The sequence below is a fragment of the Balaenoptera musculus genome, chromosome 20 (genome assembly GCF_009873245.2).
Source record: "Balaenoptera musculus isolate JJ_BM4_2016_0621 chromosome 20, mBalMus1.pri.v3, whole genome shotgun sequence".
Lineage (NCBI taxonomy): Eukaryota > Metazoa > Chordata > Mammalia > Artiodactyla > Balaenopteridae > Balaenoptera > Balaenoptera musculus.
Genome location: NC_045804.1, coordinates 43,642,851 through 43,665,375, shown reverse-complemented (window position 1 = coordinate 43,665,375; position 22,525 = coordinate 43,642,851). Strand labels below are relative to the sequence as shown.

Genomic DNA, 22,525 nt, shown 5'->3' with positions numbered 1-22,525 from the left:
AAATCCAGAATTAAATCCTTTCTGGTTTTCTTTCTTCACGACTCATTTCCCTGTTTTACTGGGCGTGAGAGTGATGGTAAAGATCTCTTTTTATTCTCCCACTGCAGCAGAAGGGAACTCTTGGAAACTTCCATCTAGATGAACTTCCAGCCAGGAAGGGATGTTGAGCTCCCAGGATGGATGATGGATGTGGTGACATCCTTCCCCACCCCCACCTTACCTTGCCAGATAAATGAAAACTCTGGAATTCATGAAGGCAGAGAGGCAGAGGAGTGGGGAAGGGGAGGTTGGGAGGCAGAATGATCCAGAGCGCAGTCTGGTCCTGGACTCTGAAGGCCATAGTTTTGAACCTGTTCCTGTGAGTCTCACCTGTATCCTTCTTGCTGCAGGTTGCCATTTTGGATGAGGGTCCCTCTTTCTGGGCACCTAGCATGGGTCAGCCTGCCTCCCCTGGTCTGGTGGGACTGGTTTTTCCAGCTGGTGGAGGGGTCTGTGAGGAGTTGGCAGGGGCAGAGGGTTTTACGTAAATGCCCAGGGAGGGCTCTGGGAACGGGGAGGCTGGTTTTCTCAAAGACATGCAGGGAGTGGAATCTCCCAATTAGCCGGGCTGGGTGATGTCAGTGCTGCTTTCCTGGGTGGCTGCGTCCACTCCGACAGGCCTTGGCAGAGCTCCCTGGCCATTACCTTCTCCCTTGGGTGGGAGGGGTGCCAAGGGGGCCGCCATACAGGACAGATGCCAGGTCCCCTCCCAGCGTATTTCCCAACCTGGGGCCTGAACCATGTTGGGGACCAGCCCTGGAAAGTGCCGTGAAAAACCACCACAGACTCTACTGAAAGACTTTAATGGGGCTGATATTTGAACATCCCCCCAGACCTGAGAGGCTGGGGAGAACTCAGTATGTTGGGCCGGTCCCAGAGACTGTAGCCATGGCAACTGCTGGTAGGCTTTGCTGCCCAGGCAGCTCCAACCCTGAGTTTCAATAAATAGAGGACAAAAGGGTCTGGTCACCCACCAAGCTGGGGAGACAAAGACCTGGAGTGCCAGACAGAGCACGCTGTCGTGTCTGTGACCTCACAAGTGTACATTGTCAAGCATACACCACCTAGGATCATCACACACACAGACCCCCCTTGCACAACATCCTCACATGACACACCGTCTTTACACATGCACACACACACACACACACACACGTACATACACATACACATACACACACTTTCCTCAGACACGTAGGACTGAGCTCACATACATCTTCCTTGAAGAGACACATGAGGTTAGGTATACATGTGCCTTTCTCTCAATGTTTGGCTTGGAGCCTGGGTTTCCCCTCCCAGCTCAGAGGAATAGGAACGAGGTGGGTCTTCCTGGCTTGGGCCAGATTATACCGTGGTATAGGGGCTAGGTGTTGTGATGTTTGCCTCGCTGACCCCACAGAAGCCTGTGGTGTTGGACTGGGCCCAGGAGGGGAAACTGTGCAGGTCGAACATGGGGATGCTCCAGGTGTTGATGGCCAGCGTGATGACCAGGACCCCGAGGATGTTCAGCATGAATCCTGCTTGGGCCTGGGGTGAGGAGAGCCAGTCTGAATGAGTGGGTGTTGAGCTGGGCCAGTACCCATCCCTTAGGTGTTCATAGGTGCTCAGGAGCTCTCTCACTAGCAAAACTCTCCCTGGGAAGTCCTCCCTTGGGTCTAACCTGCAGCACTAGGTGATGCCCCCACCACTGGCTTTAATCCCAGTGCTAACAGGGGAAAGGGGAGCTTCCAGAGCCCTGAGTCATCCTCTCTGAGTCCATATCCCTGGGTTCGGGTGCCTGGCATCTTGGTGCCTTCTCTAAATTCCTCACCCCTCCTCTCCCTCTCAGTGGCCTAGGGCTGGCAGGGCCTGAAGGTACTCCAACTGGGGATCATGTTCCAGCCTCCCCCGCTGCCACCCACCCCAACAGGGTCCACTCTAAACTCTGAGAATCTCAGCGACTTTCAGCTACTTTGTGGTCCACCAAGATGGAAAGACAGAGCAGGGAGTTCTGAGGCATTGGAGACCCCTGCCACTCACCATGTGTGTCACTTTGAGGCCTCCGAATGAGAAGGCGATGGCGTTGGGCGGGGTGGCCACAGGCAGCATGAAGGCCAGGGAGCTGGAAAGCGTGCAGGGGAGCATGACGTAGAGGGGGTGGATGCAGATGGCCTGAGACTGGAGGGGGAGACAGTGGGGCAGAGCTGATCTCAGCCCCGTCCCAGAGGGGAAGGCGTGGCCCCCATTCTCCTGCTTCCCTCTCTGAGGGACAGCCCCCATCCCCACCCCAATACACACTCTGGCCATGAACCCACCACTTCTGCCAGAAGGCACCTGGTGACCTGGAAAGGGCCCCTTGACCTCTCTGGAGGGGATAAGTGTGCGGCCCTGCCCTGTGGGGTGTGGGAAGGGGAGGGACCCATTAAACAGATCTCAAAGGGGCTTGTGGGTGTCATCATCAAAGGCTGCGGGAACGCTCCTGGAGAAGAAGGGGCTGGGGACGCTCCGGGGAGCAATTTCATGCTGTCACCTCAGGAATGACAAGAACAGGAGCTGGGCCAGGGAGGTGGGCGAGGCCACCAGTGAGCCCCATCAGGATACTCCAGGGGTGATGTCATCAGGGATGGAGTGAGTCAGGGGGCAGAGGGCCTTGGGGCCCAAAGTTACTGAAGAGCCTGGGGAAGGGTGGAAGCTCAGGGGTCCTTTCCCAGAAATGAGAGGAGGTGCAGACGGGTCACTCTGACCTTCAGGCAGGGCCCCGGCAGGCAGTGTGGGCAAAAGGCTGCCTGGAGGAGGTGTGTCTGCAGGGCCAGCTCACCATGGAAGCCAAGATGGGCAGGAAGATTGTGGTGGTGGCCACGTTGCTGGTGCACTCAGTGAAGGTGGCGATCAGGAGGCAGAGGATGAAGGCAATGGCGGGAGGCGGCACACTCTCCAGCGGGGTCAGCTTGTCCCCCAGCCACTTTGACAGGCCCGATTCCTGTAGGCAGAGGAGGGTGGTGTGTGGGAGGCTGAGCTGCCTGGGGCCCCAGAGTCCCCTGCTGAGGCTCTGGGAGGGTCCTGCTCTTGCCCACACCTCTCTGGAAACTTCAGAGTCGAGGGCAGCTTGGGAGGGAAGATGAGACCCAGCTGAACCCTAGGAGCCCCCTCTACTGCTCTTGAAGGACGGTTGGGTGTGGGCAGAAGGGTCAGATGGGAAGCGAAGGGGCTTTCTTGGGAAACCTGGGGCTTGGTGAGAGTACAGACCTTTGACCCCATTTATTCCTGCTCTCCTGACCTCTCTTCAGGAGGTTCCTGGCCACCCTTAGCCCTCTGCCTGCCCCCTCCAGCCTAGCAGGTTGGGACAGAGGGGACCTTGCTCCCAGCAAGGAGGGAGAAGGGGAAGGGCCCTGGTAGAGGCTGGGAAGAGGCCAACAGGGGGATGGGGACAGTTCACAGGGTCAGAAGAGCTCCAAGGTCTTGCCTTGACCACACCTATAATGCCAGACTGTGAGCCCCAGGGAGCTGGGACTTTATTATATACAATGTTGCCCACTTAGCACCCAGCACCCAGCACAGCGCTTGGCACAGTCAGTGAGTGCTTGATGGATGAACTAACCAATCCCTGACCCAGGAAAGCTCCTGTCCATGCAGTGAATGAGCTTAGCCAGAACACCGAGGGCTAGGGGTGCAGGTTCAGGGATTTCTGTCTTGGATGGAGGCTATGGGGAATGATGACCCGGTCCCCAGAGCCTGGCTGGGTATGATCATGGTGCCCCCTGGTGGCCTCAGCCAGCAAACTGCGTCAACCCAACGCCAGCCAACTACTCCCTGGTGCTAAAGCTTTGGCATTCTCTGTCCGGCAGGCGGTGAGGGGATGGACTGGGTAGTCACCGAGTACAGTCCCTGCTCACCGGAGAAGCCCGCCTTCTCTTTGGCTTTGAGAATCCGACTAGGGAGAGGTCCCTATGGCTTGTGTTCCCTCCCCCTCTCTTAGGGCTCTAACCTGTTTCTCCAGCTGCTGCAAAGGCTCTGCCCACCAGGGGGCTCCCGAGTGGGGGGTCAGGGCTCCCCTGTGTGGGAGAGAATCAGGGCCCCTCTTTCCCTGTCACAGGGTCTCCCTCAAGTGGGTGGGGGAGGGGGCGGGGTCTGTCACCTCACTGCCCTTGGCCAGGGCAAAGCCACCGCCCAGAAGGAGCACGATATTCCAAGGCATCTTCTCTTTAACTATTTTCCAGTTGAGGAGGGCAGGAGGGGCCTTCAGCTTCCCTGGTTTTCCTACTCCCCAAGCAGAAGAGGATGGGTCACCAAGAGCCAACAGGCTTTCCTTCCCTTCCCTTCCCCCCTCTGTACGGCTCTCTATCAGAGCTTAATGCATGTAAGAGAGGGACCCTCAGTTCTGCAACATCATGACTTTGTCCCTGAGTCCCTGTGCCCTTGGCAAATCACCCCAACTTCTCTGGGCTTGGACTACTCCTGCTGAGTGTGGTCGAAGGGACGTCGCATGCCAGAAGGCGGGGTCTGCCCAGAGGCCCTTCCCTGCCCCAGACCAGGTGCTTACCTGGTTCCTGAGTCAGCCCTGGGATCTTGGAGGGCATGATGAACAAAATTACAGCGATTAAGATGGCTACTGTCCCATCGGATGGCATGCTGCGGGCGGGGCAGGGAGGGCAGGCTTAGCGGCTTAGGGCTGCTCAGGGTCACAGGATGGAGGGGTGCTGGAGAGGAACCCCTCCCACAGATGTGCCCACCCCTCCTGGTAAGTTCCCCCCACCTCAACCCAGCGTTACCTCCTGTTCTGTGTTGGGGGCCCTGCTCCCTTCCCTCCTCCTGGAAGTATTCCTCCTCCCCACGATGCTCACCTTTTCCCATCCTCATCGGAAAAAGCAGGTTACCCAGCCGGTGAAAAAGCCTGGCTCCCGAGTGAACCAGAGCACCACCATAGACGAAGAGGGTGCTGACAGCCTTTTCTGCAAAGGTCATGGGGCCCAGCAGCTTGTTGCTCTCTCCGGATGACTTCGAAGGCTGCTCGCTCTCGCTCCCCTCATCTCGTTCCCCCAAGCCACAGTTCTTCCGGAAGCTGCAGGTAGGGGTGGGACAGCTCGTAAGGGCAACCACGCCAGGCAGGGGAGCAAGGGGCTCTGATTGCCTGTGGTTTTGTTGTTGTTGTTTTGGCCACGCCACGCGGCTTGCGGGATCTTAGTTCCCAGGCCAGGGAGTGAACCAAGGGCCACAGCAGTGAAAGTGCTGAGTCCCAACCATTGGACTGCCAGGGAACTGCCATGAGTTGTAAAGGTTCCCAAGGTTCTGGAAGAAAAGCAGAAGACTCTGGGGTGTCCTGGCTCTTATTTAGCAGAGGGGAGGCTGAGGATGGGGGATTGGGTTTCCCCTGTGCTTGGCCCTCTGTCCTTTCCAGGAATTCTCTTGTGCTGAGCCCTCCCTCGCCCAGAGTGAGGAGGCCCCTAGAGGCCTAGACCCCAGGCCTCCTTCTGGCCCTGACTCATCACTCCCCGGCCTCCCATAGCCTTTCAGGAAATCCTCCCTTCCCTCTCTTACCGCTTCTGGGCATCCTCTGCCAGCCTGGGCCCCACCCACACTGTCCTCTGAGGCACGGAGGTCTGCAGCCCTCCTCCATGTGCTTAACTCACTTTGACTTTTAACTTTTCACTTGGGCAAACCTCAACTCCCCTGCTGGACTTGTGAGTTCCTCAAGGGAAAAACCATGCTTCACACATCTTTGAATCCTTTATGTTGCTTAGCACTGTGCTGGTCTCTTCGACTAACACTTTGCTTTGTACCATCCCCAACCTCAATCCAGCCTCCTTGCACCTGCCCAAGCAATTTTACAGCAACGATGCTTAAAAACTCTCAATGGCTCCCCACTGCCTGGGCAGGATGGACAAATAACAACTTATACCACAATAACAGTCATACCACCACACTTAGCCTGTACTATAGCAGACATCACTAATCAATCCCAGACTTGATTCCAACTGAGCTCCAGCAGGGTCTCACATGATTTTCAACTCAGAGCTCTAGTGACTACTAGTAATCAAGGGCTGGAAGTAGGAATAAAACCTCTTTACTACTCTTGGCCTCAAGAACAAGGTCCATACTCTTTATGTGGCACATGAGATTCCCCATAATCTTCCCCTGCCTACTTCTCCAGCTTCATATGCTGATACTCTTTTTCCCTCTTTGCGTTTCAGCCACACAGAACTAGAGTTCCCCCAAACCCAGCATGCTCTTTCTTGCCTCTGTACCTTTGTACAAGCTCTTCCTGCTGCTGGAATGACTTTACCTCGTTCTCTACCTGGCTGACTTCTAACTCTACAAGATTCAGTTCAGGCATCATCTCTGCCAGGGGACTTCTGGAATCTTCACTATCCTGGGCTGTGCTCCCACAGCACCCGGGCTTCCCTCTGTCACTGCTCCTACCTTATCATCACCCATTAGATGGTGAGCTCAAGGACAGGACTGTCTAATGCTTCTAGTGTTCTCAGTGCCTAGCAGAGGGCCAGGCACACAGTAGGAGCGCAACAAGGACTTTTGTAACTGACCAGGCTCACAGCGTGTGCTTCTTAAGCACCTGCCAAAGGACTGGGGATTGTTATGGAATGGGACCTGGCCTGGGCATCAGGGAGATCTGGTTTTTCAATCCCAGCACTGACACATCTAGTTGTGTACCATGTCTTGAACCCTCAGTTTGCTCATCTGATAGATGGGCTAATACTCTCCAAACAGTAATTCCCTCAAATGGGGGGGCCAAGTGCACAGCAGGGCCTTGGGAGGGAGAGGCCTTCTCACCGGGATGGTGATTATGCCCTTTTCCGCAGGGCTACCTGGGTACCCAACTGGAAGCTCCTAGAGGGTAAGGGCAGGCACCTGGGCAGCTCTTACCCACTCCACCACTTACTTGAAGCCTAAGAAGAGGAACTGCAGCCACACCCAGGAAAGCAGCAGCAAGATGACCATGGTGGGGAAGGCAAAGGCAAACCAGGAGGCGAAGTTCACCACGTGTCATTTTCGGGGAAGATCCTGAAGAGGGATTCAGGCTGCTGTGTGACCACTGCCCGGTGACCAGCCTGCTCCATTTGCCCCCCCCAGTCAGAATGCAGACCCCCCTCCCACTCGGTCACTCACGAGTTGACCTGGCCTTGCAGCACCAGGTTTGTTGTGGTGCCAGTCAGGGTGGCGATGCCCCCGATGCTGGCCGCGTAGCACACACACAGGCTCCTGCCCCGGGTGAAGCGGAGCTGCTCCTCGTCCTGCTGTGCCTTGGGCTCCGAGGACAGGCGGGGCAGGGCCGTCCTGCTTGTTGTCTGGGAACAAGGGAGAGCTCAGGTTGGGGATGGGCGCAGGGCCAGTTCTGGGGAGCCTGGTGGGGGCTCCAGGGCCTCTGGGGCACCTTGTCACTGAGCAGCCTAGACCCAGGCTGGGGGGAGGGCAGAGGCTGCTTCCAGGTCTGCAAGGGCCAGCACTCCCTGGAGTCTCAGGCCGGAGTGACCCCCCAGTCGCCACCTGGCCCAACCCCTCTTTTGAGAGAGGGAAACTGAGGCACAGAGAAGGGAAGAAGACTGTCCGAACCACACAGGAAGAGTGGAGCCTGGGCCCCTGACAGCCCACCCAGGCTTCTGCTCTCGGCTTGCCAGGGTGACCTAGCATCTTGGTTTGCCCAGGACTGAGGGAATTCCCAGCCTGTGGGACTTTTCATTTCAAAACCAGGAAAATCCCAGGCAAACCAGGACACGTTGGTCACTGAACTTCTTGCTTCCCTCTTCTCTCCCTAAACGTGCCAGGATGACTGCTCCTATCATGGGCATCGTCTCAGACCCTCCTCAAGAACTGAGGGTTTGGGGGCAGGGCCTGGTGTCACCTTTCTCATCAAGCTTGGTCTCTTCCTTCTGGGGACTCGGTTCCTGGAGTTCGAAGGCGGGGTTGTTCTCGCCCTCCTCAACATCCTTGCTCTTGGGCACCTTGTGCAGCTGCTCCAGAACGGCGTGGGCGATGGGCACCATCATGGCCGTGGTGGCCGTGTTGCTGATCCACATGGACAAGAAGGCCGTGACCACCATGAAGCCCAGGATCAGCCTGGCGACGGGCAGACAGACACGCTGGTGTTCCAGCATCCCTTCAAGGCCTGGGTGCCCAGAACACCGCCACCCCAGGTCCTCCAGACTTGGTTTGTGGGAACTCACAGGGAGGGCCGCACCCCGATGATGAGGAGCACGCGGAGGGCGATGCGCTTGTGCAGATTCCATTGCTCCACGGCGAGGGCCACGAGCATCCCCCCGATGAATAGGATGTTGGTGTCCTTAAGGTACTCAGTGCTGACCTGGCAGGTGGGGACAGTTGAGAAGGAGGAAGGGGTCCCCCCGTGCCTCTGGGCTTACAGGGTGCCGACATTGATATTCCCGCAAATGGAGGTTGGTCCCCTGGGCTCTTGGACCCAGATGGAAATGGTCTTTGGATCATCTGCCATTTAATATTAACCAGTTTCCTCTCTTCCTGCCAAACTCGTTCTTTCTCCCCTCAGGAATGACTGAGAGATCATCTAACCTGAATCCACTCCCGTGGCAAGCCATTGACTGGGAGATAAAGCATTTAATGCTCTTTCTAGAAACTAACGCAGCAGTTCTCAGTGTGGTCCCTGGGCCAGCATCATCAACAACCTGGAACTTGCTAGAAATGAAATGCTTAGACCCTGCTCCAGATCTACTGAGTCAGAAACTCTGGGGCAGAGCCAGCAATGTGTTTAACTAGTTCCGCAGGTGATCCTGATGCACACTCAAGTTTCAGAGCCACTGAACTAGAAGGATACAAACTCTTTAGCTGGCTATCAAGGCCCCCTTTTCCTTCCCTCATCTAGGCCTAGTTGCTCCCACTTTGAATTAACTCTTGGCACCAACCATGCACCCGGCATTTCTAGAATGCCTTCCCCCCCGGTCTTCTAGATGACTCCTCCCCCAGTGCTCCCTAACCTGCCAAGCAGAGGCAGGGACCCCTCTTCCATGTGCCCTGTCTGTGATGAGGCTTCCCCCGTCATCAGCGTCCTAGGGCAGACCCCCCTCCATCCCTGGGAGCACGTCCTCCTGTGGGTGGGGAGGCTTACCACGGAGGCACCCATTATGCCCATCATGGGGAACATGACGGTGGGGAGGAAGGCGGTGATAGCCAGGGGCAGAGCCTCGGTGCACCAGAGGAGCGCCATGAGGATGATGGTGTAGGCACAGTAGGCTTCCTGTAGGCGGGAGGGGAACAGCAAAGCTGTTGGAGGGGGCAGGCCTGTGTCCCAGAGTCATGTCACCTCCTGTCCCCAGAGAAAGCAGGCCGTTTGTAACAGTGTGGGGAGAGCCTGTGAAACTCACAGTCCTTGATTCCTGAGCCCAAGGTCCCATTTAAAAATAGAAATAGAAAACAAAGCAAAGCACTCACCACCTTGTCTTTAACCTTGGGGGGCCTAGACATTATAATCCAGCCACTGGATTATAATCCAGTCCCCCTGGGGACTGCAGGGGGCTCAGGTGAGGATCCTTACATGAGATGGGGGCTCATCTAGATGAAACTGGGGCCTGGGAAATGTGGATCCCTGCCTGGCACCCTGGTCTTCCCTGCTTTATCAAGAGCCTGTAAGAATATATTTATTTGTATGACGATTTAAGTGGTATTTGTTCCTTCTGCTAGGAGGTGAGTTCCATGAAGACAGAGTCAATTTTGTATCTGGATCCTTGGAGCTCAGGACCCAGGAGGTTTCAGAGCAAATCTTTTCTGAATGAATAAACCACTGAAAAGTTTTAGGAATGGTGGGGTCTCCTTCCTAGTAATCCTGGCATGACCACTGTTTCATATAACTCCCCCATCCCCGTGTTGTGCGGGGAATTGTGGAGTAAACCCTGAGTCATAGTCTTGTGAGTCTTGGGGTACCAGAGACCCCCCCCCCTTTCCCTCATGAGGCTCCCAAAGCTAGAAAGGCCTGACCTCAGGCCTGGGAGGGGACCTGGAGCAGGAATGAAGTCAGACAACCCCAGATGTCAGGGGCCCACCCTCCTTGACAGAGCCTCTCCGCAGGCCTGGGGAGGGGGGACGGGGGAATCATTAGCCAGAAGGAAGCCTCCAGGGAAGAGGGTGCCTGGCATCCGAGCCTCCTTGGGGCACCTGCCCACTCTTTGTTTGCCAAAGGAAGAGGCTGCCTGCTGGGACTATGGGCTAGGGGCTCCTCCTCTCTTACCTGTCTCAACTGCCCTGCCCCTCTTGCTTTCTCCACCTGGTACAGGCTGGGCTCACCCCTTATACCTCATGCCGTTAGTACCCTGAAGCTTGAAGGAAGGTCTTGGGGAGACGAAGCTGCTGTTTACTGAGTAACTCTTAGGAGCTGGGTGTTTTCACGTTTGTAGTTACAGCCATGGATGAGTGTGGTGGTCTTATGTTATAGATGACCTCCAGAAGGTATGTGGCTTGCTCAAGGTCACAGAACTAGGGAGTGGCAGAGCCAGGCTGGAACCCAGGCAAGGTGTGCAGGACTGCATAATTCTAAGAGCACTCCCCGAGTAGTCTACATCAGTGGCATCCTGGGGGGTGGTGTGGCGCCCAGCCTGCCCAGCCAAGTCTGTCTGATGCCAGGCTCACTTTCTTTCCATGAAACTTCCACCACCTTTCTCACCCTGGACATGAACTCATTGGCACAAGGGGTGGGGCCACCTTGATCCTTGAGCAGAGACCCACCCCTCCTCCTCCCCCAGCAGGCGGTAGATTCTGCTGAAGCTGCTGTTTCTTCAACCATTTTCTCACCTGCAGTGTGCACAGCCTGTTACCCATCTTCCCCTGGGGCTAAGGGCAAGCCAGCCCTCTGGACCCTGGTGTGCCCCCCATGCCCTCACCCCACAGAATTCTCTGGCCAGAGACAAGGAGGGAGGCTGGGCCGGATGACTTTGCTGATTCAAGAAGAAAGCTCTGCTAATAACGACAGCAGAAGTGTCGTTAAGGACTACTCCATGCCAGGCGTGGTGCTCTATGCACTCCAGGTGGTTTTTAATCACATTTAGTTGCTCTGTGAGGTAATGACTATTGTTCCCATTTCATGGATGAAGAAACAAAGGTGCAAATAAATTAAGTAAATGTCTCAAAGTCACACAAATCAGCGAAGAATCCAGGCCACCTGGTTCTTGAGCCCCAGCTTTTTGCCTTCTACCCTGAGCTTGCTCCCTTGCTACTGGAGGGTGTCCCCCAGCCTCAGGTGCGCTGTGACCAGCAGGGTGTACGGGAGTGAGTTAGGGCTCTGGATCCAAATGGAACTGTCTTCGCTGGGGCCTGCCACTTCCTGTTGCCCGGCTCTGGGCAAGTTCCTTCACTTCTGGGTCCCCAACTGCACCCTCCAAAGAGAGCTGTGAGCACCAGCGTGTTGAATCTATGGTTCCTCTACTCCTTTACAACTTCCCTGTGTCCCTCTCCGTGTCTGTCCGTCTGTCTCTGGATCAAAACCCAAAACCACTTTCAAAGTTCCATTCAGAAGCTTTCTCTGGCCCTGGTGGCTCTGGCCCCGTGTCCCATCCCACCCTCCTGGGTAGTCGGTCCAACAGTAGAGTTAGTCGGTCCATAACTCGCTGACCTGCTCTTCCTGGTTCATGGGGCTCTTAAATGGGGCGTGGAATACCCAGGATTCATGAAGTTGGATGGGAAAACAATTTCATCTTTTAGCTAACATCTAACTAAGGTTGTGAACAGAGGCAACAGAACCATATAGCTGTTGTTTTGTGTGTGTGTTGTGGCGGGGGGGAAGGGGGGGGTGCCTTGCTGTGCAGCTTGCGGGATCTTAGTTCCCCGAGTGGGAATCGAACCCGGGCCCGCAGCAGTGAAAGCGCGCCGAGTCCTAATCACTGGACCACCAGGGAATTCCCAAAACCATATAGCTGTTAACGGTGCTATGGGCGATTTTGTCACAGATATTTGATTGTGGCTGTCAGCTGTTAGGTACCTGCACAGATTAGTGGTTGCAATGGACTCAAAATATATCTCAAAATATTGTTTACATCCATCACTATTTTGAAATTATGGTAGTTATTATACCAACACTAGATCTTATTTAATGCTTTAATAAGGAAGCACCTGTATTTCTGAATTGCAATTAATTTTTTCATATTTTTATAACTGTATTTCAAAATGGTTGGTTTCCTTTGTCATCCTATACATTTTATTTTGTGCATTTCAGAGCAGTATTCTGAGAAGGGCCCACAGTCTTCACCAGACAGCCAGTGGCATTCATGGCTCAGAAATGGGAACAGAACCTGGGGGATCCTTTCTCCTTGGCCCCGCAATGTGTCTGATTCCACGAACTGTTTCCCCAGTGTTAGAAGTGGGAAGTTGGGAATCAGACCTGGGCTCCAGGGCCACCTTATACTCTGCCTTGTTGCTCAGCTCAACGCATCTTGGGCTGGCCAAGCTCAGCTGGTGGCCTATGGCATGGGACCCAACTGGCTTACTCCCCAGTCATGCTACGTTGCACCACTCCATATGCCATTGGCACAGGGCACAGCCTGCACCCTGTCTGAGGCAGCCCCTCCTGGAGCTCAGATACCAGCAGGGAAGAGTTTTCTCTTGGCGGCTAATGCTCTTCTTTCTACCTCTGTCAGTACGTCCTCCTTCTGCAGGCCAGCAGGCTAGTTGTTCCCCAGCTGTTCCTTGGCTGTAGAATGTACTCCTTTCTCAGCCTGGGCTCTGGAGGACAGGGGTCAACTTTCTTTCACCTCCCTGTCTCTAGCCCCTCCCTCTTTTGCTGGTGCTGGCCTGGGTCTATAAATCCTTCCTTCCCACTTGGGCCCCTGGCCCTGCTGTGCCAGGAAACTACCGTGGTCAGATCCCCATTCCTCTCTCCCCCGAGGCTGTCCCTGCTATTGAGGGGCAGGCGCTGGGCCTCCTGCCTGCTCATCAGGCTTTCACTGGACAAATAACCTCTCTGCTCCAGGTCTCCAGTCCTGCTGGTTCAACACCTCCAATGCTCCCCTTTACTTCTCTCCAGCTCTGGGCCAATAGCCTGGTCCAAGCCCCTGCATCTGTTACCAAGATTTCTGCAAGCGCTTCCTTATTCACCTCGTAGCTTCCTCTTTTGCCCCTGAAATCTCTTCTTGCTGTAGCCAGAGTGATCTTGAGGCACAAACCTGTTTAATCCACACCCTGCCCCCCAACACACACACACACACACACACACACACACCTCAAAGCAGCTCAAATCCCTGCAGGCTTTCCCGCTGCTCTTAGGAAAATTTGGGGGCTGGTCTGTGCCTCTCCTCGTTGCTCTCTCTGGTCCAGCCACAGTGGCCCTCTTCCAGTTTCTCAAACGCTCCATCTTCCCTGTAGCCACAGGGCATTTGTATCTAATCTCCTCTCTTCCCTCCCCACTTTGCTCACCTGATGTCTACTCATTCTTGAGATCTTAACTCAAATATTCCTTTTCCAGGGAAGCCTCCGTGGGTTTCAGGAGTATAGTCCCCATTTTTCACAGCCTATGCCCCTGTACCTCTTCTGCAGAGCACTCATCACGGTCTGTAGTTAAACATTTGCTTTCACGAATTTCTCATGATGAATATCAACCTTTGTCGCCAGACCATACTCTCCAGGGAGCAGGGTCTGGGTCTGTTTCTGCTCACACCAGCAGGGTGCCTGGCACCTCTACGGAGCTGACACTGGATAAATGAGTGAAGGAATGTCAGACACTGGGGTACAGACATGAATCAGAACTGGCCCCGGCCTTCAGGGGGTCTGAGTGCCCTGTGTGGGCTGGTCCGTAGTCACGGCGGGCTGCCTGGCAAAGCCAACAATGAAGAGAAGAGATAAAGCCTCAGATGGCTTCCAAACCCCAAGGCTGGCAACTTTCTTCTTTTGTGATAGGAAACAAGGGTCAGAGGTCAGAAAACCTGAGTGCCCAGGCCCAGCTTTATTGCCGCATGTCCTTGGGCAAGCTATTTAACCTCTCTCAGCTTTGGGTTTTTTTTTTTTTGATAAGAAATATTGAGCATTTCCAACTATACACACATTACTGTCTTTTATGCAGGGTCCTTTTCTACAAATGGGAATAAGAGAAACACCCTCCTTGCTGGGTTATTGTGAGGATGAGGGGTGTGACTGTGAAGGTCTAAGCTGTAAAGGAGTGTAGATGGCAGTGAGCCGATGGCTGGGTTGGCCTTGGCACAGAAACCTGCTCCCGGGCTGCTGGGGAACCAGGGTGGATGCGTGACATACAGATGAAGATGGTGGTGTCAGGGAATCCAGGGTAGACTCTGGACACTGGGTGTGGGCAGGGTGGGGACCTGTGGGCATCACGGCCTTTACCTGTTACGGGCACAGAGCAGCCTGTGGCCATTGGGCAGCAGCGAAAACGCCCACAGTCTCAAAGGTGTCACATTCTATTCGTCCTGGTGATTGAAGGTTAGCCCCAGGGGGGGCTACTCCCACTGCCCCTCTGCGCCTGGCAAGTAGGGATGCTGCTGGGAAGTGAGGCAAGGCCCTGGGTGGCAGCCAGCACCACTGCAAAGGAGAGACCAGAGAATGGGGTCCCAGAGAAGGGGCCCCTTCTCCGAGCCTCCTTCCATCTGGGCTGAGGAAGGCTTCCAGAGAGGGCACACTGAGCGGGTACTGAGGGATGAATAGGAGTTCTGTGGGTGGGCAAAAGGTGTTAGCGTGAGGGAGTAAGCACAGAGGGAATGGAATGAGGCATAAAAGATCAAGATACATTCTTGTGGGGTAAGTGATGTAATGCTCGGAAAGAGCCTCGCCTGCCTGCTGTGAGAGGAATCTAGGACTTTATCTGGAAGACAAAGGTGAAAACGGGAGGCCCTTGAAGGATTGTAAACCAGGAGGGTGACACGGTCAGGTGAGGGTTTCTATTAAAAGATTACGCTGATGCTGCCATATGTGTTTTTTCTAAAATGTGTCCACAGGTGTTTGTACACCCATAGGAAAATCTCTGATTCGGGGATTCTTACCCTTTTTTGGTACCAGGATTCCCTTGGCAGCCTGATGAAGCCTTCCAGCTCCTTCTTAGAATAATGTTTTTAGATGCATGAAATAAAATGCACAGGATTACAAAGGAAACCAATTATATCAAAATACAGTTATTAAAATATGAAAAAATGGGTAAGATAGTGATATAATGTGACTCTTTCTTAACTACTAAGCTCTTCACCGGCTAATGGCTACTGTCATTTCAAAGTCATGGTTAACATAATATGTCAAGGGACTGGCAACAGCTCTCAGACGATTTGAAAATATCCCTGATTCCTACTGGTGGCAAAGTCAAAAATATCGCTCTTTACTATCGCGGTTTGTTGTCTACATTCATCACAGAAGGAAATGTTTCACTCTTTTGTGCTGTTGGACTTTGTGCAATGTGCATGTGTCACCTAATTAAATAAATCAATCACCTCAAGATGAAAATAGGGGGCTTACACCTGCGATAATGTGGCAGGTGGATTGGCAGACATAGAAGCTGGGAGGTGACAGGTGGCCATGCTGGGATATCCAGTGGGGAGACGACAGGGGCTCAGAGAAGTCATGGCAGTAAAGATGGAGAGAGAGGACAGACTCCAGAGATGTTAGGAGACGGAAGACAGAGGGTTTGAGTGATGGCTGCTGGGGCGGGTGGGAGGAGGAAAGCTCCAGGTGCCTTTCCTGAGTGTCTAGGTGCGTAGTGACCCCAAGGAGAGGAGCCATGTGACAGGACTTGGGGAAGAAGGTGCAGAGTGGTCTGGGTGTGTGTGTGTGTGTGTGTGTGTGTGTGTGTGATATTCATTCCAGGAATAATAGGCCCATCCAAATGCCGAATACCTTTGAGAGACTAAACATAAAAGGCGACAATGGCCAGTCCATACGCAAATATATGTCCTACAATCTCTGCAGCAAACAGCCCTGTAGCCAAACCACCACCTCCCTAGCAACTGACCCCAAATGGGCAGGATTTGCTCAATGACCGCCAGCCTCCTTAATTTTCGATCCCCACTCGCTACCTCCACTTCCAACTCAGGACTAATCAGCGAAAGGCAAATGTGCTCTCGTAACAATCAGAGAGGATACCCCACTTCTAATTAGCCCCCCTCCAGCTTCCCCCTGCCAACAACCTCCAGTCAGGGCACACCTGAAGCCTTCCCTCTTTCCATTCTAAAGCGTCCCCACCCCCTGCCTTTGAGGCTCTGCCGAAAGCAAGGATGGAGGCTGATTCCCTTCCTAGCCTCGCCTGATCTCATTTGAGTGATCTTTGTTTACTTCTGCACCTTAACGTGAATGCGTTTGTTGCATCATCTTCTGCTTTAAGAGGCCAAAGGGGAAAACAATGGGTCTGAGTGTCAGAGAAAACAAAAGTGCGGGGGAGAGTCCTGACATCACAGTTTGGGCCAGGACCAGGGCCAGGCCCGCCTGTGTCCCCTAAAGAGCAAACCAGCAGGCGGGAGTTGATGATGAGAGAAGCGTTCCCACACTCCTGTGCATCTGAGCCCTACAACTGCCCTGGGCCCTGCTGCTGAATTCCGTTCAGGAAACCGTACTGCTAAAGAGTCTCCTTTGCTTTCCCATTCTTGACCTTCACCTAGCAGGTGCTGGAAGTGTGGACATGATTTGGTAATCTGGGGGTGAAGTTCGAGTTGGGGAAACTTCTCTCTCTTCTCCAGGGATCTCCCTGGCTTTGGAGGCTGGCCCCTACTCCCAGGACCTTCAGAGGCCAGAAAACCAGACTTCACGCGGTCCAGTGCTGATCGAGGCCACACTTAGGGACCACACCTCACTGCCCTGGGGGTGTTGACCAGACACACCCCGCGTTCCTGTTTCATTGGTGGGAACACCAAGGCCCTCATGAACAGGAGAAGTAGCCTATGGAAATAAGTCAGGCATCTACACGATGCCCAAAACACTGTGTTGTGTTTTCCGGGGGCCCGGAATTCAGACAAGGGGCAGAGGGTTCAGGGAAGCATTGTTTATCAGGGAAGATAGAGGCAGGCCCCGGAAGTGAGGTCCAAATTCCTTGCACAGTTTTCATGCCCGTAATCCTGGTCTGTCTTTGGGGTTCAGGAATAGCTTGCAGTAAGGGTATTTTAGTCACACAGATTTTAAAGTGCATGTGCACACACACACCTACTGTTCTTATATCCTAGGAATGCAGGGGATTCAGAGTAAGAAATCCTGCCCTCTGTTCTTACTGTAAATACAGTCTGGATTTCAGCTAAGCTCTGTTCTGGCAAACATGACACCACGGGCAGATAGTTTTCACAGATGATTCTTTTGGGTCCTGGGAGGTATTTGCATTTTCGACTCTAACTTACTAGCTCTTTGACCTCTGAGTAAGTATTTATCCCTCGTGACCCTCAGCATAAAATCCTCACTCCTTCCCCGACGTTATAGGGCTGACATTGGCTGGCCTCTCCCTACCTCTCTAAACTTAACCTCAGTCATCTTCTGCTCGCTCAGGTTCACATGCCGTGCCGGCCTCATTTATCCCTCCACCTTGCCAAGCTCACCCCTGGCCTTGGGTTTTGCACTACGTGTTCTGCCTAGACGGCTCTTGGCCCAGAGCTGTGCTTGGCTGGCTCTTACTTGCCAGTCAGGTCCTAGGGAAAATATCAGCACCCCAGGAGGCCTTCTCTGATCACCGCATCTACAGCAGCCCCTCCCCAAGCCATAGTCACGGCCTGCTGTATGGTTTTCACTGCATGGACAGTATATGCTTTTTGTGTGTCCCTCCACACACGCCCGCACCCCCAGGATCGCAAATTCCCCTGAATCCTACCTCCCACCCTCTGCACCTAAACTGTACCTGTCACACGATACTTGTTCCCTAATAAATGAATGAGTGGATGAGTGAATGAATAGATGTAAGGTTTCTGGCACACCGATGGTGCTTCTTTGGTATCTGGTTGCAGGGTTGGGGAAGCACTGAGAAGACTTCAGGCCTCACTGGCCCCCAACCACTGGGACCCCCCAGTGGGCGATGGGCATTTCTAGGATTCTGTTGCTGACTCCTCAAACACTCCTTACTATTTCCAATCCCCACGCCTTTGCTCCTGCCATTCCCTTCACCTGGCCTGCCCTCTACTGATGCCTCTGACTGTTGAAATCTCGCTCAGCCTTCAAGGCCCACCTCAGATTCTCCCTTAACTCAGTTGGAAGGATTTTCTCCCTCCCCTGAGCTCCTGCAGACTTCTGGCTATACTCCGTGTGGCATGAACACGTGGTCCTCTAGATTGAAAGCAACTTGAGGACAGAACATCTGTATTCCTTTTTGGTAACCCCCAGCACAGAGCAAGAGCTCGACAGACATCCCAGACTGAACGACAGTGGAAGGATTGGCTGATGGCTGGATGGACATGACGGTAGATGGCTCAAGTGGTGACTCTGCATCCTTAGACAGCCTTAGCCAAGGCCAGATTCCAGTCCAGACTTTGCCTTTTTCTAGCTGGGACTTGAGGCAAATTCCTTTATCACTCTGGGCCTCAATTTACATGTCTGTAAAATGGAGACAACAGTAGTAACCTCACAGTAACTCAGAGGTTATTGCGAGAAATAAATGGGTTAGTGTTTTGAAGTGCTTGGTACAATGACTAGCACACAACAAAATACTGAAGAAATGTCAACAAGTATTATGTGGACACAGGTCTGAGCCTAGTCTGGGCCTCCTCTTTCCCGCTTCAGGGCCCAGGGGCATGGAGGTAAGCTTGGGATCCACTGCAGAGAGCAGGGACTCAGCAGAAAGTCACAACGGGGCCCTCTTTGCCCACATTCATTCATTTGACAAATATTTGTTGAACACCTACTATGTGCCAGGTACTGGGGGTTCTGCATGGAAAAAGACAAAGTCCCTGCCTTCGCGGAGCCTACATTCTAATGTAGGGGGGTCAGAGAATAAATAGAAAATAAAGGAATACATCATTTCAGAGAGCGAAAGCCCTTTAAATAACAGGTGTTTGTAATAAAGAATGACTGGTGCTGCTCAGAGAAGCCTTTTCTGAGGAGGTGGATTTCAGCTGACATGTAAGAAGTGAGAGGGAGGCCTCTGGGAGAAGAACATTGCAGGCAGGAAGATGAGCAATTTGAGGAAGAGAGAGGCTGGAGAAGAGCAAATAAGAGGTAGGATACGGGGCAGGAGCCCCCGACGACTCGTGGCTACCCTGAGAGGTCTGGATTTTATTTTAAGTTTGACGAGAAGCCTATGTGGGGTTTTAAGCAGGGTAGTGATCTTATGTTTGGAATAGATCATCCTGGAGTTTGGGTGAAGAACGGTCTGGGGACGTAGAGAACAGACTTCTGGTTGCCAAGGGGGAGGTGGAGGTGGGGGAGGGATGGACTGGGAGTTTGGGGTTAGCAGATGCAAACTATTATATAGAGAATGGATAAACCACAAGGTCCTACTGTATACCACAGGGAACTATATTCAATATCCTGTGATAAACCATAATGGAAAAGAATATAAAAAAGAATGTACATATATGTACAACTGAATCACTTTGTTATACAGCAGAAATTAACACAACATTGTAAATCAACTCTACTTCAATTAAAAAAAAAAAGAATGGTCTGGGGAGGAGTAGGGATGGGAGAGAAACGATGGCGGCCAGGACCAGAGTGGAGGTAGTGGAAAGCGATTCCATTCAGTGTATTTTTGGCGAAAACACTGGTCAACAGGACCTGCTGATGCTTGTAGAAGTGAAGGAAAGAAAGGCATCAGGAATGGCTCTGAGGTGGACGGTTGAGCCATATCTTGATGAGTAAGATCGCGGGGGGCGTCAGCTGAGGTGAGTAATCAGGGTTGTGATCTGGATATGCCAACGTGTACGCTGCGTGAAAGGAAACGTTCGGGGGGGAGGTGTCCAGTGTTAGTTGGATAACACAAGTTTAGAAATTAGAGCTGGGGTTTCAGATTGGGGAATCATCAGCATAGAGATGCTTTTTAAGGCAGGAGACAACAGAAGATCACCTGGGGGAGAGTGAGGATAGGGAGAAGGAGCCAGGAAAAGTGGTCAAAGGTAAAGGAAAACCAGGAGAAGCCAAAAGAAGACAGCATAGCAAAGAGGAGGTGACCAGCTGTGACAAACGCTGCCGAGTGGTTGAGGAAGGCGAGCATGGAACAGGGGTTTGGTGACACGGACGCTGATGGGAACTTGACAAGAGCCCTTGGTAGGTAGAGTCTTGGAGACTGGAGCTGTCTGTCTAAGGAGAGATGGGTAGTGTAGTCAGTCTCTGAGGCCTTTTGTGAGAGAGAGCAGAGAAAGGAGGTATCTGTGGAGGGACTGTGGGACTGCAGGAGGGTTTGTTTTTTAATGTGAGAGGGATTAGAGCTTGTTTGCATGCTGATGGGAGAGATGAGGCAAAGAGGGAAAAGTTGATGATGCAGGAGAGGAGAGGATAATTACAGGAGCAAAGTCCTTTAGAGGGACTGGTATCCAGGGCCCCAGTGGAGGGGCTGGCTTCCACAGATGGAACCTGGGACAGTTCATCTGAATCAGGACAGGGGAGACAACATCTGTAGGCGGGAAGCAGGCGGCAGGGAGGGGTACAGCACAGGGAAGACAGGGGGTCCTGACACATCGCACTCCCACAAGGAGGCCTGGCTTCTCATACTGACTCAGGCTTTCCCGAGTGACCGAGGGCAAGTTTCTAAATCTTTCTGGGCTGTACCTTCTTGGGGAGTAAAATGGGAATCACAGTTCCTGTCTGTCCTTCCTTCCGGGATTAACACACTTGGCTCAGCCTGTCTGGAAACTGATCTGATGGGTCCCTAGCATAGAGATGCCACTGGCTTTGGCATGGGATGAGGGTCATCTCAAAGGTCAGCCAGGCCCTGTCACCTACCAGGAGCTGTGCCACTACCTCCCTAGTTCCTTACCCTTCTGGGATACCTTGAACAAAAATCTTGCCTCGATTTCCCTGTCTGTGACTAAAGGAAGCAAATGGCTCAATGGGCAAGTGAGGGTGGGGCGGTGGGTGTGGGGTGAGGCCAGGGCCAGGATTCGGTCTCAGCCTTCCGGAGGCAGGCAGCACAGGCTTTGTAGCCCGGCCACACCCCCAGCTCTGCCACTGCCTAACTATGCCACTTGCCAGAGGGAGGTTTCCTGTGAAGCTTGGACTTCAAGGCCACCTCCTGGACCTACCCTTCCCAAAGTCCCGTGTTAATTTTAGATTCATAATTTTGTCTTCTTTTACTAACAAGGGGGGCCCCAAAGTGTATACTATCTGACCTCCAGAAAACAGGATCTGCCCTGGGATTTTGGGTGACTTAACTTCACTTTCCCCATCTGTAAAATGGGAGTCAGACCTGCCTCATAAGATGGGAGAGAGTGTTCCTGGGTACATGGTACAGGGTATGCAGTGGGGGCTCCAGTAAATGAGAGCCGAAATTATGACTCCTGCTGCTTGCATGGGGGTGGGCAGGAAGCAGTGGCATTTGCCCCTCCGTTCAAGGTGTGCAGCTGTATTGCCCACTGTCAGGATCTCCTCGTTCAATTCCCACCCCTCCTCCGCAGGAGACTTAGCTCTTGGGATCACAGGTGAGTGCCTTCTCTTTCTGTTTGTACTCTTAACTGCACAAACTGCCTGAGACCAGCTTCCTCCTAATCCCCTTCCTTCCCTCTCAAGCAGCTAGCCCGGATCATACCCTCCCAATCAACCTCAACTGCTTCCATCTGCACCTCCTTTACGGAGCTGGTTTCCTGCCTCCCAAGGGAGTAGATACCAAGTGCACCTAAGCAATTCACATTGGGCTCCTACTACTGGGTGCCGAACAAAAGCCCCCATTGACCTCTTAGTCCTCAGGCCTCGGGAGGACCAGGAGGTGACAGCCTAGGCTGTCAGGCTAGGAGGGATGAGTGGGTGATGCTGGCCCTGAGGATGCCCAACCCCAGGGCCAGACGGCCCCTCCCCTGCTCCCTTGGAGCTTCTCTGTGCCCAGGACCCCACTTCCTTACCTTAGTTGGGATGAGGATGGGCAGAGGCAGCAGGATAATGGGTAGGAAGAATACAATCAGGTAGAAGCGATAGGCCCACAGGCCCTGCCAGCAGGTGGCCATGGTGTGGATCCACGTGGGCTGCCGGGTCACCCTCCAGATCCAGGGAACTGCAGGACCGACAGTGCAGCAGGTAGGCGGCTAGGCAGGCTTATATAAAGCCGCTGGAGGGTTAACCATTGACCCACCCTGGCAATCAGAGTGTTTTTGGAGTCCGGGAGGTGAGAGTAAGGAAGAGGGATCTGCAGGAAGTGTAAAGATCAGGAAGACTTTGCAAAGAAAAGGAGGAGGGCAAGATCAAGGAATAAAGCCTTCAGTTTCTTTCAAGAAGTTGAGCCCAGAGTTAATTCCTTCTGTGTATGGGCTACTAAGGGCTGAATATGGAAGGAGCAGGAGAGGGAAGGGTGCCTGGGAAGCCCCACAGCCGGCATGCACAGAGCAAGACCCAGAGCACCCTCCCCAGCCCAGGCCCCCTCTCTCCTCTTACTCCTCCAAAGAGGAGTTCTCTGAGCAGTTTATACAGGGCCTTGGGTGGGGCAGCCCAGCCTCCAGAA

The 22,525-nt window shown here is 53.4% G+C and overlaps 1 protein-coding gene across 1 annotated transcript; it reads right to left on the bottom strand.

Annotated features, from left to right (window-relative positions):
- Positions 1–826: 826 nt before the first annotated feature.
- Positions 827–22,081, bottom strand: SLC13A2 (solute carrier family 13 member 2). The gene is given in 16 exon segments (XM_036835460.1): positions 827–1,566; positions 2,059–2,196; positions 2,837–2,998; positions 4,154–4,275; positions 4,559–4,680; positions 4,749–4,750; positions 4,893–4,941; positions 4,943–5,077; positions 6,914–7,019; positions 7,022–7,035; positions 7,141–7,308; positions 7,588–7,603; positions 7,874–8,088; positions 8,196–8,332; positions 9,110–9,238; positions 21,933–22,081. Coding segments are annotated over 16 exon segments (1,800 nt in total). The 5' UTR covers positions 22,035–22,081; the 3' UTR covers positions 827–1,383.
- Positions 22,082–22,525: the final 444 nt, after the last annotated feature.